Below are 16,216 nucleotides of genomic sequence, written 5' to 3' on the forward strand. Positions count from 1 at the left end.
TTCCCTTTCAGACCTTGGTCCAGGGGACGTGACCATCTAGTCAAAACTCAGAACATGAATCACTTCTTGATGACTCGATTGTATCTCCGTGGAGTCTGAAAGGGTGATGCTTCCCACATGCTCAAGCTGTAAGGACAGATCATCTGGGTTCTTTCCTCCCTCCTTCTCCTTGTGTTGTATGGCTTTCCAAAGGCATCGGTGTGAAGTCATAGCCAAAAATAGCTCTTGACATTACCATGCTATAAAACATATGCTAATGAAATAACAATTGGAAAATGTACTCCTGCAGCAGGACCCTCTGTCAGCCTGAAGGGAGAGCTGGCAGAGACCCCAGATCTGGGGTATCTGGTTTTCTGCATCCCTGGCACAAGCAGTCCTAGGAGAAAAAACAAAACAAAACAAAACAAAACAAAACAAAACAAAACAAAACAAAACAAAAAAACACTGTGGTCTTTTTCCCCCAGGCTGGACTCAGGTGCAGAGTGCTTTAACAGGCTGACGTGGCAGGGAGTGTACATGAGATCAGCACAGGAGCAACATAAAAAAATCAAGTTTTGCTCTACCTTCTGGGCCTGAACACTGCAAGGCTGATGGCAGTCATAGAGCAGGGGGTTAGCAATACCAGTCGATGTATCTCAGCCCCAGCAAGTCACAGGCATGTAACTCAACAGGGCCATTTCCACGCCAAACCAGTGGCCAGGCAGTATAACTGGGTAGCTGTGCGCTTCCTAAATAACACGTAGTAAAATGCGAGCATGAGCTAGGGAAACAAATTAATGATCAGCTATAGCCCAAGCCCATAAGGACTCGTGTCCCTTCCCAAATGCCACTGTCACTAGCTGCAATACCTCTGAATATGCCCCATACACATGCAAATGTCCTGTCCCTTTTTTATACTATTTCTTTGCTTGATTTCAACCATCTTTGAATGAGAAATGATCCTGACGTGCCATATCTCATAACCATCCATTGCAAGACTTTACAGCCTTCTCCTGGAGACCAGGTACGAACAGAGACAGAGTCCTTGTCTGATGTGATCTGGAGGCTCCTGCCAGCCCACAGTCACAGTCACGACAGCACGACATTTGTGCCTGTGCTTTAACACATCCGTGCAAGCTCCCATGTGCCCTGACAGGAGATGAGACCTCTGCTACATGATGCATGGCTGTCCCTCCTTACAGTTTATATAATGTTCTGTGCTGCTAATACAAATCAGGAACGCTCCTCCTGAAAAAGGATTTTCTAAGGGCTCTGAAGGAGCAAGCAAAATAAATTCGTGGAGCTACCACCACCAGGCAAAGCACTCGTGGCTTTTAATTTGTAATTTTAATGGTACAGTAAGTTCCAGCCCCTTTATATATGCACGTCTGGAATATTGAAACTGCTTATATTTAGCCAATTTCTTTCCAGAAATCCTAAATCACGATTCCTTGAGGGCTTGCTGCCACCACGTGGCTGTTTTAGGAGCCTGACTTGCAGCAATTACCCAAAACCACAGAAAAGGCCTTTGCCAAGCACCTAGAATTAGCCCACGTTGATTGTGGCATAAACATACTTAATCTCGGATTTGATGTTCTGGGTTAAAATAATGTCCCATAATCAGGCCAGGCCTTCTGAACCCACAGCATCCACATAAAACATGTCTGTCTCTATAATACAATTGCTCAGTTGATCCTGTCATCTTGACATCCACTTCGCCTCTATTAACTCATCTGCTGGAAGATGGGTGTCATCTCCAGAGTCTTGTATAAATCTCCTCTCACTGACTTTGCTCCTTTGTGGCTGCATCACTGATGTTCCCACAAACATCTCTGAGATTCTTTTCCTGACATTCTCTGAACGTGGACGATCTGCTCTTTCTTGGGGACTGATATGTCCAAACACCTCCTCTTGTCTTGTAAACCCTTCTTCAGCTCAATAGTTTCTATGACACTGGAAAGACATAGGTCAGTTGGCAAATACTCTGGGTTTACCCCAAATACTGTGGCTGTAGAGCTGGAGGTGATAACTGGGAATTTATTCTTCCTGTTGAAGGTGGGTTTGGGACTATGAACATTCAGTTAGACAAAACAAAACATTTTATTTGTGGTTTAGGATGTTTGTTTAAACTTCTTTTTAATGAGACAGAGCCAAATTTGGCCTAATAATTCCTTTCAGAACAAATAATTAATATTTTTTGTTTAAAAAATGTTGGAGAAATTTGGTTTTGCGTAATCCATTAGTATTTTTTAGAAACCAGTATCAATATAGAAGTAGTCCGGGTCATCTTATCATTGCATACTCAGTCAACAAAAGACTTTGGAAAGAAGATTTACCAGTCTCAATTCATAACTAAGCCCTCTCGTTTGTTGACCCAACCAAAACAAGACAGAAGAAAGGCTGAATCAAGACACCACCTTTTCTGGGCACACAGCGATATAGTCCTGCATCAGTTTCTCCTTGCAGGACAGTGAGCAACTTGCGTGGCTCCTGACCCTAATGTGGATTTTCCCTAACTCAAATACATGTTATCAAGTCTGAGCTACAGTGTCTGGATAGCTTTTTTTTTTTTTTTTTTTTTTCACCCTTTTCATTGAGTTATTAACTATTTCAGCATCTGCAAAGCAAAATTGTACCAATTGAATTTTCATACAGTTATAGCCAAAAGCAGCCATACTGCAGACATTTGAGGCTTGCCCAGAATGCAGAAACTATAAACTAAAGACCTAGGTCTCAGTCAGGCTTGACTGCAACATGTATTGTCATTTCCCACACTCCAACTTCTTTGTGTTGCTTTCCCCTTTTTTAATTCTGGACCCACCAGAAAAATCTTCAGAACAGGTGTATTCCCCCTAAAAGCATCTCTTTTGTTGCACTGAAATTTTCTAGCAGGTTTCATCGAAAAGTACCCACCAGACACAGCTAGATATGCTCTATCAGAAAGATCCTGTCTATCCCTTTCACACAGCTTTCAAAAACTCTGCTCGCTCTCAACATCTCAAGCCCCAAAACAGATCTAAATTCCTCCTTGAAACTCAGCTATCAAAGCCAGCTCATGACATAACACAGCTGCGCTTCGAGCTGTTGGAAAATTCACCCTCTTCACTAGTCCATGGAGAAAAAAATCTCTCCTTCCTCAGTCCAGGGCCTGTGGAAACACCAAAACATCCCCAGTGATTTACCCAGCCACTACAGGCTGGATTTGATCTGCTTTGTGCGTTCAAGATGAATGTCTTCTGCTGACTGGCCCATTGCTATGTACCATACATGACTGAGATGTAACCAAATAGCCTGGAGACCCTATTTGTTGTGTTTGGTCATGTCTATAATGTCTACTGGGGAATAGAAAGGCCATAATATTAACAGAAAAACCTTTAGAGATGTGTGTCGTCAGCAAATATTAGCTAGCAGTGACAGTCAAATAATACTTCCCAGGATGGGATCACATTGTTGAAGGGCTGAGGCCAGTACACACAGCCTCAAGATCAATTTTTATTATACCACCAGCAACAGCTGCTGTTTAATGTTACCTTCTACACCAGCATCACCATGGATAATACACACACAAACAAAATATATCAGCTCTTTTGGCTAAAGATGCTGACAAAACAACACCTCTGGCCCACAAGGGGTGATTTCCCCCACAGCAGTTCCCCAGAGGTTATAAATGTGGATTAAGCATGGAGAGACAGTGTTGAGGAGTTCATCAAGAGCCAACATGGTGCCCACATGTGCAATTATCCCCCACCCCATAATACACTTGCTGTTTTCCCCCTGGCAGGAGGACTACAACCAGCTGAGACCCCTGTCCTACCCCAACACGGACGTTTTCTTGATTTGCTTCTCGGTGGTGAACCCCGCCTCATACCACAACGTCCAGGAGGAGTGGGTGCCTGAGCTGAAGGTCTGCATGCCCAACGTGCCTTACGTCCTCATTGGAACACAGGTAATGCTCCTCCGGGTCACTGCCAGCCACCATGGGGGTCTTCAGAGTGAGGGAGCTCCTACTCCGCCCCAGGGGTGGCTGGAGGCTGAGCTCTGTGGAAAGTTTCCAATTTAACTTTTTATGTGATATGCGGACACTAGAGGACAACTCAGAGGCTTGGAATGGAAATCAATGTGCAGATGTCCCATAAAGCTAGTCACGGAAAAACTCATCCCATCTTTTGATTCAAATGTATATTAATGTGGTATCAAGGCATAAATACCTTTAGGGAGAAAAGATTTCTGAAAGGTTTTTAATGAGGGGAAAATATCCCATTAAATTCTGTGGTTGGAAGCAGAAACTAAACTTCAAAATAAATTTTAAGAATGGGAATAATTAACTAAATGACTGACTTAGAGACATGTGAAGGAAATAGCCTCCCTCATGCTTTATATCAACACTGCAAATAGTGACTCACTATCCTGCTTGTGTTATAGTGGATGTTAGACTAAACAAGCAAACCACTTTATTTTGTCATTAAAATCTATGAATCTATCAGTCAAATAAAAATTCCTTAAATATGGGTTTGCTTCCAAGACATAGAGTGGTTAGAGACTGTGAGAAGTAGGGATACAAGTCTGGAAAATGTCTGAACGCTGGACAGTAACCTAAGCCAAGTTAGAGAAACAGATCAAGTTCTGCTCAAAACCAAAACCTTTATGCCATAGGAAAGTCCGATCGTTCAAACATGGGATTTGTTTTCCACATTGGAATAATCTAAAACACCCATTTTAAAATAAAAGTATTACCCTTTGGAGCACACACTCTGAAAATGGATGGGTTTGAAATGCCAGAATGCTTCACTTTGATGTTTTCCATGGAAATTAAGGATTTTGTTTCAAGTCAGTCAGACTGAGCTGTGTCTGCCTGGCCTGTCAAGGTGTTTTACGGGTGATGCAGTGCAGGGGTGCAGCAGCCTCTCCTTCCAGTGTGGCTCAGGCTTCCACCAACACTTTCCAAGTTGTACTGTGAGTGCCACTGGGAACTGCATCTTTACCGCAGCTATCCGAGCTGTGGCCCAATAACCCACCAGTGAGAACTAAATCATGTTAAGCAGAAAGAAAGAAAGAAAAAAAAAAAAAAACAGGGGGGGTGGAGGGGTGGGTGGAAATGGAAAATACACGTGCAATTAATTTCTAAAGTATCATCTGAGACCAGGAGGACAGGTGCCCTTATGTGAGGACATGACTGTGGGTTTGTAAAGGTATGACTATCTGTTTCAAGAATTACAGGAAAGAAGCATTGAGCATGGGGTTTGTGTGTTTTCTACTAGATTGATCTCCGAGATGATCCCAAAACTTTGGCTCGGCTGCTTTATATGAAGGAGAAACCCCTCACCTATGAGCACGGCGTGAAGCTAGCAAAAGAGGTAACAGCTTTTTCTGAGATCCCACAAAACCAACTGATCACAGCTTTCCACTGGGTTTGTTTCATTCAGTGTGAACTCCTCTGGGGCGCGTTGGTTGGTCCCAGACAGAGATTAAAGCTTCAGTTCAAACAGGCTGGACCCAGACACGGATTGCAACTCCCCATCCTGCTGATTTGCTGCAATACCTGGTCAATATCCATGGAAAGCAGCACAGGACAGCAGTTGGTAATTGGGCAGCAAAACAGATTTTACCTTTACTTTACCTACGTCAAGTGTTTCTTGTTCACGCTTCTGCCAGGAGGTGTGTGTGGCAAACCTCTCTCTGCAGTTGCCTTCTGCCAAACTTGTCCCTATCCTTTACAAAAGCACAGACAACTTAATTCTCACTTATTCATTGCACTTCAAGCAGTAGGGAAGGAGCTCCCAAGGTTTTTGAGCAATTGTACCTTTCTCCCAGGAAGGTAGGGGGATAAAAGCCCTCCCCAAGGCCTGAAATGCAGGCATCTGGACCCCAGCCATTTCCATCTTACATGCTTCAGGTGCTGTTACAGGCCCTGGCCTTCAAAGGTCAGTGAGAGCATCCATTAACAGAATAAGCTGAATAAGCAACACAGTTGCTGAATAATCTCAGGCTGCTTTCTCAGGCCACTGTGTGTGTTTGTGTCATACCGGCACCTCCAGAAGACTCCCATCTCAACATGATGCTTCCCAGATACCAGCTGGAAGACCTCTCCTAGGTAGCAGCTCCCTGGTTTTGCACGAGGCAGGACACAGGGGTGACAGGTCAGGGGAGAAGAGCCAAGTATATTAAGGGGTTCAGCTAACAAGCCAGCATCTCCTTGAAACCCTTCCCAGCTGCACAGATGGGAGGCCAAGATCCTGGTCCAGCACTCAACAGGGACGAAGGGGATGCAGCCCCTCCTCTCTCCGGGGCATTGTGCAGGGAATTCCTGTCCTGCATTAACCCCCTTCGATAAGATAATGGTGTTGATGATCATCCCTGCTCCCTCACTCAGGATGACCACCTGAACTTGTCTCTTAACCCCATAGACAGACAGATACAAAACAGAGCAATGACCTGATCCCCTTTCTAAAGGTCTGGGATTCCCTCTCTGGCAGAACACATATGCAGGTAGAAGGATGCTGGAACAGGGTCACTATGTCTGCCCCAACAACGGGTACTCACATTTTCTCTCTGTTCTTTCAGATTGGAGCACAGTGTTATCTGGAGTGCTCAGCCCTCACACAGAAAGGCCTTAAAACTGTCTTTGATGAGGCAATCCTGACCATTTTCCACCCCAAGAAGAAGAAGAAGCGTTGTGCAAAGTGCCACAGCTGCTGCACCCTTGTGTGAAGTCACTTGGAAAGAAAAACAGGATGAGTTCAATGAAACCAAGCAGGTTAGAAAGGCAATGAAGGTCACATGCAACTGAAATGGGGAACATGACCAGAAAGGGGTCCTTCTTACCCAAATATAGGAGCCCTCTGTTCTGTGAAACCTCCAAGCTGTATCACACTAGGCCAACTCATGTCTATGTGCTTTCCTAACCCTCCAGAGTTGTACACAGCCTGTTCCCACTACTGCAGACTGCACTGAGCCATCAGAAACGAGGATACCTTCTCCTGCTTGACTCTTCACTTTAGGAATAAAGTGAAGGTAGTGTGTGGAAAAACAAAGAATAAAGGTGGTAAAAGAAACTCCATTTGTGGCCTTAAGCAAGAATTTATCAAAATTAGGAATCTGCAGTACTTGGGATTTGAATCTGAATTGACTGAAAGCACATGGAGATCTGTAGAAATCTAATATGTAAGATATACACTATAGGTAGGATGTATTTTTAAATTACTTTTCTTTTATAAGACTCGTTAGTTCAGGATATACTTTAGTTTGTTCAAATCACATGGAAGCAAAGGTGGAATGATTCCAGTTTGTTTTCACTTAATGACGAAACTTCACAGCATCAGGATGTTGCTGCACCCAAGCTACCAAAATGGATCGACATTTACCTCCAGACTTAAGGAATGTTCTTACAACAAAAAAAAATGCAAATAACTGTATTTTTACAGGGGAATGTTCAGGCTGAGCCATGTTTCCATAAGCTGGGAAAGGAAGAACAGAGTTGTAGCATTAATGTACTGAAACAAAGAAATTTTGTCACCAAAGATTATTGCCCTAGACATGAAATAGCAGCGTGGAACAATCTCCCTTCCAAACTGAGAACATGAACAAGACACATTGCTATGGCAACTGCAAATTTACCTTATAGATCCTCTGGATTTCTACATCTCACCCAGCAGACAAAAATAGCAAAAACGAGAAAGCCAAAGGTCACACTGACTTCAAGTGCTTTAAGGTGACCCAATTGCCTTAAGATTTTTTTTTTTTTTAATGGAGTATCTCATGTTAAAAAACTCAACAAAGTGGAGTTGTAAACATGTTGATTTATTGTAGTCTTCCTCCTCCCACTCATTACTTCTTTCTTTGCTCCTGTTTTTCCATCTTCATCACTGTGAGTGCTGTTTAAGTTGCTGCGTGGCTGCAGCCCTCAGGAGTGAACTTTCACATGAGTCGCAGATGATGGGCTGCAGCCAGCAGCACAGAGATGGGAAGTCCAGACCTTAAGGGAAGGGAAGCTGCCTGTTAGCTCTCTTTGCTGTTGAAGAAAGCGTGCCTTTCCACTAAAGCCTCTCCAGGGAGCCTCTACTTTTGCACATCACAGCAACACAGACACTTCAGAGGTGAATTCAAAGGGCGTCTTGTTACTTGCACCTGCCTTCAGGTACCCTGGCAATGCCACAAGACTGTCTTGTTATGGATTTCATTCCCCAAACAGAAAATCACAGTGCCAGCAAATATAGATTTCAAGACCTCTTGTAACTCCTTGCAGGAGAGTCTGTAGTCAGCGTTTTCCAGAAGTGCTAGGAGCAAGCAAGTAACAGCAGTGCACCCTCCCAGCCAGGGGCACATCCCTGCGCCCCACGCACCCCGCTCCACGGAACTGCCAGCCCACTGAAGCACAGTAGCATGGCTGAGCACATACATGCAGCCAGAAAAACTCTGGTGATTAGTGGTGAATTATAGACCCAGTGTTACTCGGAGCGATTAGTGACTTCAGCCAGACTGTAGGAACTGCTCCCTTGGCGCAGAGAAGGGAACAAGCGTGATGCAGTGCCCAGTCCTGCAGTCAGCAAGGCTTATGGATACAAGCTCCTCCTTTGGCACAAACTTAATTTACCATGGACATGTACAGACACCAGCTCTGACACCCTAAAACGTTTCCAGGTAGAAATCAGCAGTGCTCTCTGACCAAAGAGATCAAAGTTGAGGCAAACACCTTGTTGCAGTTCCCAGCCCAATCTCACTCACCATGTCTTCCCTACTGCACACGAGCATGGATGAAAATAATTGTGCTAAATGAAAGACAGACGAAAGAAGGATTTCCTCACTGCTGGCATTTTTGTGCATATTATATATTCACTTTTGCTATGTTCCAGACATTTGCTTCAAATGGACTGGCCGATAAAGCACAGCTCAGAGCTAGGACAGGGCTGAGGCCAGGTGAAGGAATTCATGTCTTGCTGCAGAGGCTGCATTGCCATTCCCAGGCAGAGCAGTGAGTATTCACACAGCCAGGACACTGGCAATCAGCTGAACTATAATGTGTAAGGAGATATTAGAGGACCATGAGCAAAACTAGAAGTGGATTAAATAAATAAATATTTAGGTAATGTTTGTTGGCTTACAACATGATTAGAAGTCCACTGAAACCAAAAAAAAAAAAAAAAAAAAAAAGTTTTAAACAGATTTCAGAGAAAATCAGAGCTTCACTGTGCTGCCATTTACTTCAGTGGAAATAAAATAGGATGATTCATTTTGTTTAGCTCATGTAGGTTGCTGTAGAGCACTAGCCTGTATACAAGTCTCTGGTTAAAGTAAGTGAAGTCTGTTTTAGCCGAAACACAACGCAAACACTCAGGCTGAAGCTGCCAGATATTCTTAGAGCTTCACAAAATAGAGAGGAAATAGGAATCCAGACTGACAGCTGAGCTTGTCATAAAATAATGAGCACACTGGAAAAGTGCAATATAACATTCCCCGCGTGCATCAGAGAAAGCCACAAATAATCAAATGATACTTCTGTGTGCCACCGAGTATCAGAAGTGTCTGTTCACACTAATGGGATGGCATAGGATAAGCATATATAATAAAAAAATCACATAGGAAATCGTAACATTAACGTAACTGCAGCGGTTTGAGGAAAATTAATTAAAAAACATATGGTGATGTAGAAGCTGTCCTGATGTATTAAAATGCAGCTCCCTGCACAAATCATTGCACAGTAGCAAAATCAGATAGAAAAGTATTAATATGCATACAAAAAAAATGTTAAGACTAACCAGAGTTTTATTTGCACTTACAAAACTAAACATATCACATTTGTGAGGTATTAAAATTTCAAGTTTTTCAAGATGACTGTGGCAAAAATTTGACATATGGGAGCTGCAAGGGAGAGAGAGTGGTCACAATCCACTGAGAAATGGCCTCTGCACTCCATTTGTTTTTAACTTCTCTTCCAACAAAAATAAATGTTTTAAAAATAGCCATGGTCCCATAAACATTATTCCTGTGTTAGGTTATGTACACACACTTATCCATGCAATGTGGCACTTCTCAAGGATCTGCCCCGTTACACTATTATTTTGGAGAGACAGGAATAGCACAGGCCAATAGTCTTTAGAAAGGGATTGTAGGCAGATGTAAGGAGACTTACTGACTATCCGGCAAGTCATACCTAATACCTTTTCTAAAAGCCAACAGATGGTGTGTGAACAGGCAGCAAACTTATTTTCAGAAATATCAAAACACCAGACACAGTGCAAGCATAGACATAAGGCAACAGATACAAACTTCAAGTTACTTTCAAGCACCGTTACTAACAAGAAAAGAAAATCAATAAAGGATTGCCAGGTGAAAAGAGCTGGGTTTTCTCACTGTAAGTTGAGCTAGAAATCAGACCCCGATTTCACCTTCAAAGGAACATGGATAGGGGAGTTGTAAAGACTGTAAACCATCCCAGGTACCTATTTGACAATGTCCTCTTAACGCAACTGCTGTCAAAACCTTTCGTGACAGAGCTGCCTTTGCTAATAGTCTGCTATCATTTCAAGAGCACTCACAGCTTACAAGAAATCTGCTAGATCCTGTAAAACCCATCTCCTCTGGACTCTTCTGAAACCTTAATGTTCTACCAGGAGTTGTTAATTTGAAGCTGTAGTTTCAGAGTTCCCAAAGGGACTTCATGCAAAGTTCTTCAAAGAGATATTAAAGATACTAAGTATTAGAGAGATATCTCAAGACATTAGAGAGTTGTTATCACATTAAAGCAACCTACAGATTTCTCTGTCCTTCAGAGCACTGATAAAATTCCAGGCCAGTGGAACTAGGGCAATCTGTGCACCACATCCAGCATGGCCTGAAGGAGGTCTCACAAAGACTTCCATAGTTTGTCCTATGTCTCCCAGAGCTCAGAAAAGTTGGGGAGAATGCAGAAACAAGGTTCTAACTCCATGTAGGGCCACCCAGGAGCATTTGTTCAACTGTGTATAAGTACCATGTACTTACAGCCTCCAGGAGTGGTGGGGAGTGGTTCTCAAGATGAGCTTCCTTGGTTGTCCTATGTGCCAAACACTCCCAGACCTTCTCTCTCTGCCCTGTAAATATCTACTGTTACAGTCATATGTAGTTTATGAAGAACAACCAGCTACGAGCTCTTGCCTCACATTACCCTGTAGTAGGCATGATGTGAATCTTTCCCTCAACAGCCACGTGAGCTGGTCCTGACGCAAATCTTCCTCTTGCTGGTGAGAACTGCAGAATTCACTCGGAGTCCAACATGATAATCAAAACAATAATTTCAGCAGCTGTTATTGATATTTCTCACCTTTTTTCTCTTTCAAAGCACTGCTTCAGATCAAAATAAACACAGAATTAAATATAGTTCTGCATCTTAATATGCAATAAAGTTATTCCAAATACTTTTATTAGGGGGCCAGATTTTGACGGTCTTCCTCATACTAAAGAGCACCTTACCTTCACAAGGAATTGTCTCCAACTTCCTCATGTCTCATTCAATCCCAATGATACCACTCATGTAAACGAGGGAGGCTGAATATGGCCATTGGTGACCTGTCCTTCAGTTAACATACAACAAAATCTCTTATTGCTGCTTGAGTGTTGGTGGCCTGTGCCCCCCCAAAAGCAGTGATTTCCCATTCCCCGCACACTGTACAAATTACCTGGTGTTCTGTCATGCTCAGCACCATGATCTGTCTGGTATCTGCCATCTCTAAGGAAGCATGGCAGAGCACTCAAGAAATGAGTTGAGAAAGGAGACAAGCCTTGGGCATGCTGCTACAAAAACCAAGAAGGACTCCCCCAGAAATAATCACTGCAACAGAACTCTAGGCAAGTGACTAAAAACCCAGCTCAAGGGTGGGAAAATCACTGCAGCAAACAGAGAGCAACAGGGAACAAATATTTCACTACCAGTGACTGTCTATGGACAAGGATGTATGGGCTCCACTTCCCATCGACTGAAAGCTCTTAAGGTCCCATCCAAGATATTGTCCCAAGACTCCAGAGACCCAATTTGAGAACCCTTTACAGGAGCTTGGAAAAGGTTGCAGAAGTTCTTGCAAACAATTTCTATTGTTGCCTCCCTTCATCACACCCAACCTCATACACAGCAAGTGCTACAGTGGCCAGTTACACAATATGTTTCTAGCAGATGTATTTTCACCATGCAGGCTGCCACATCCTTACGAAAATGTCCCTCTAATTCAGACACGAAAGATGCTCATTTGCTTCCATAGATTACCAACAGTCCATGGCCTTTTCTGTAGCTTTTTTTCCCAAGTGGCACAGCAAATACCTCTTGGTTCACCATACTGAAACTTCATCTGTATTCAAAATAAATTGCAGTGGTATCAATCTTTCTCAATACAGGCTTGTTTAAAAGCACATTTGTCTTCTCCAGCAAAGAAATCAGCATATGCTCATGTTGACCCATGGACCATTTGTTCAAGAAACAGGTAGAATGCAGGAATCTGGATCCATATGCCTTTCTCCCTGTATTTTCCTTTTTCCTGAAGAGGATTTGTAATGTATTTTATCCTACATAAAAAAAAAAACAAATCTGGAAATAACAGAACATTTTCTTGGTTCACAACTCTGTAGGACTGGAGGAGCATCTGCTGTGACAGGAGGTGAGCATGGAGCGACCTACGTCAGACAACTTCTTGACACATTTGAGCTCTACATAAAAATGAAGACAAATCTCTACTATAAATGTTTATTTTCCTCTTAGTGAATAAAGACCCTCTGAAAGCAGGAAAAAGCCTCCCACTGATTTCAGTAGTGGCTTGTGATCTCAGCTGTCTTCACCTATCAAAACAAAACACTAAAAGAAATATTTTTGCATTGAAAAGTTGGGACAAAACCACTGATTATAAGCAATGAGTGCAATAGAATAGCATCTACACTTCTGCTCTGGGGAAGAGCTGCAAAATCAGGGCCCAGAGCCACAATTAGTCAGTTTGATTCTAAAACTTAAATTTAATTTTAAGATGTTAAGGGGAGGCCTACAATTAGGATGAAAAAAAATATTTAAATTCTCTTTTTTTTTTTTTTGTTTCAGTTAAAGCTTTCAGAAACATGTGAACAAGAATCTATTTTTCCTGGGAGGTTCCAGGAACCCCACCAGAAGAGCAAAAAGAGTCAGAACCTCATTCTAAGAGGAATATGAGCTTACAAACCCGTATATCACAGAACAACAAGCAAAAATTATATGAATTACTGTCAGTGATGAAAAATCTCTTTAACTTTGAAAATATGTTAACAAAAATAACTTTTAGCATAATCCCCACCCCCTTCAAGAATGTGCAGACCATAATGCAGTGTTTGGCTGCTTCTTCTAACTATAATTTTAGGGTGGGATTTTCAAAGATGCTGTGTGTTGGCTTCATTTCAATTCTCGTGAAGACAATGGAAAATTTCAATGGGGTCTACACATGACTAATGTGGAAAGCATTTGAGCGTCTTTACGTTTCCTCCTATTCTGCCCTTTATTGTGGCTGACCAAGCTTTGAGTACAGATACACCAAGCCAAGTCCAAGAATCTTTTATACCTTTTGGCTGCTGGATGTGGACTCCCAAAAGAAGTTAGGCATCTGGAAACTGCTGATCTGATCTTTAGCTTGAGCTTTGGATACTGGATTTGCACCTCCTCCTTTCAATCACTACTGATATTGAGGATGAAAATGATCACATCAACAATGTAATATCCAAGACAATTGGGTATCCTTGCTGGTTTTAACACTGCACTCAATGTTGTCACTTAATTTCATCTCATCCCATTCAGGATGCCAGATTTAATGTCTGGTTTTGCCAAAGATCAGTTTGAGCTCTTGCTGATTTCAACTCTGGTGAATTTTGACTTTGGTTGGAGGTTAATGAATTCAGAGAAAACAGTTGTCACCAGCCTGCAGTTTCCAGATCTTCCTATAGAAAATTTATTTGTACTGATAACATGTAGAAATTTTTGTCTGATGTCTGTCAAAGTAGTTTGAATGTAAGCCATATCCATAAAATGACTGTCATAGCGTCTCTCCCAAAACTTTTCCCCAAAATAGGCAGCTGCTCTAACCACATTATAGAACTGGCAGGCACTGAACTGCCTTGTCATTATGGAGTAAATGAGCCCAAACTTTCCCTAAACTTGTAAATATTAATTCATTAATAAGCAATAACATAAAGCTATGTGAGAGAGGAAAGACACTGGCAAAGTCTTCTGTCATGAGCAAAAGTGATCCAAGGTGGTGAGCCCAGCTTGCCAGGTGGGAAATGCTACAGGCAAGGCACAGCATGGTGTCCATGCTGCCCCAGCAAGTGTGGTGTGACCCTGGCACGGAACCGCCGGGGAGTCACACCAGTATACAAGGGCTCAGCAGCACCTTGAGACTGGGAGAGCTTCAAAGAAGGTTGCAGAGAGAAGCAGGTAGATGGACCTGAACTGTCCTTGACTGAAAGGATAACTGAATCCAGTTTAACCTGTTACGACGTTGATGCACTTGTCAAATACAAGAAATTCACTGCAAAGAGATTCTCTGCTTCCCTGAGAACAGAAAGACAAGAAAATTCCTTTCCTTTTTTTTTTGCATAGTTCTTCAGCAATACTTAAAAGTAAGAGTGCAACAAGTTATTCTAATTGAGTAGGTGAAGCAGATGTAATGACCTCGGCACAAATCAGGACCTAACACATCATCAATCAGTTCTCAGCAAGTTAAGAAGAGAATCATTTACTTTACTTCATATGAGCAATTGAATTTTTCTCTCTTAAAAGTTGCTGCGTGCAATATCGCTGGAGCATGGGGCTGGTAAAACCAAAGGATGAGTGCTAAAACATTGTGTCTGACTTTTGAGTGGTATACCTTCTTTCAAAGATTAACCAAATCTTCAAAATTCATGTCAAAGCAATAAACTTTCAAACCAAGAAAATTCCGTTTTCTAGCAATTATGTTTTGCATAATTTAAAAATCATGTAAACAGTATTAGTTTCCTATTTACATCACACAATTCTGTACTCTTTTGCTTATTCTCTTTTAAACATGTAATTATTGTATATTGTAACTGCACATTAATATCATCTATTGTACATAGTTTATTTTAACAAAATAAATGTATTAGGAAGTATTTTGACAGCATAATTTTGTGAAGGTGTGGTGCTGTGTTTATCTTCCCAGGTGCTAATCACATATACCTTGCAGGACCTTTCAGGTAGAAAAAACAGATGCTAACATCTAGGGCTGCTTTTGGATGGTCCTGGAAGTGCCTGCACCTCCCAGTGTCACCTGCAGAGAGTCAGACAGAAGGTGACACCTCAGAGGTTTGCACATCTCAGGAATGTTCCTCTTGGGAAACTGCTGCTTAACCAAACCCTGTGCAGCCTGGGAACATGGGAAGGTGGAGATGTGGGACCTGCAGGTCTGGCTCTTGGTGGGCACTCAGCCTTCAGCTCACTCTGGTCCCAGGGTATCCCTAAGTGGCTTGCCTGGAGATATCTAATCTCCCATCTTCCACCAGTATTAAGATGGCTGGTTGGTTACTCTTTCAGAAACAACTTCCTTTTTTCTTTATTTTATTTTTATTTATTTATTTATTTTAATAAGGGGTTCTTACCATTACTGTCTGTGGTCTCCACCACCATATCACAACATCATAAGAGGATTTTTTTCTCCCTTGAGTGAATATTTAAAGTGTTTTGGAGAGAAGACAGCATGTGGCAGCCTAGCAGACACTGGAGCTCTCTTGGTAAAGCAGCTAGGAAAAGCGTTAGCACAAGCACTAAGAGTTTTCAGGGGAGTTTGTTAATCCCTGACAAACCTAATACATGGATAACAAAACCCTCCAACAAACCCTAACTGATGCAAAGGAAGATGATGAGATGTGTAACCTTCAGGGCAGGGAGAGTCAGTGAGAAAGTTAAATGCTTAAAGAGCTGAAGAAGTTACATGAGGAAAGACAGCTCTTAAATGCTGGACTGGAATCAACAATATGACTGGCTCCAGTCTTCCAGTGCGAAGATGTGGATCTTGGATTAAGAAAAATAAAAATTTAAATTAAAAAAAAAAAAAAAAAAGATAGAGATTTTGTTACCCAGCTTTTCATTACAATTGGTTTCAATGCCAGAAGCAATTTCATTGACGAGCTAGTCTGGTCTTCAAAATTAAGACTATAAATCCCACCATTCCTGAGCAACATCCCTAATACTGACTGGGCTAAAGCAAATGTTGCCAGGGAAAGGCTCTTTTCATGTTTCTGCAGC

General features: G+C 42.1%; 1 protein-coding gene across 2 annotated transcripts in view; it reads left to right on the forward strand.

Moving 5' to 3' along the window:
* The window catches only part of RHOJ (ras homolog family member J), a 61,591-nt gene extending 46,513 nt beyond the window's left edge, over positions 1-15,078 (forward strand). Inside the window, exons 3-6 of one of the 2 annotated variants that reach the window (XM_032996356.2) lie at positions 3,761-3,925; positions 5,238-5,333; positions 6,541-6,733; positions 13,031-15,078. In XM_032996356.2, coding sequence (XP_032852247.1) covers positions 3,761-3,925; positions 5,238-5,333; positions 6,541-6,687 — 408 coding nt within the window. In that variant the 3' untranslated portion in view covers positions 6,688-6,733; positions 13,031-15,078. Of the gene's footprint in view, positions 1-3,760; positions 3,926-5,237; positions 5,334-6,540; positions 9,144-13,030 lie in introns of those variants that run through there. The other variant, XM_009969510.3, reaches the window with a different exon arrangement.
* The last annotated feature ends 1,138 nt before the right edge of the window (positions 15,079-16,216 follow it).

Source organism: Tyto alba, unplaced genomic scaffold, assembly GCF_018691265.1.
Source record: "Tyto alba isolate M040663 unplaced genomic scaffold, T.alba_DEE_v4.0 Super-Scaffold_29, whole genome shotgun sequence".
NCBI lineage: Eukaryota > Metazoa > Chordata > Aves > Strigiformes > Tytonidae > Tyto > Tyto alba.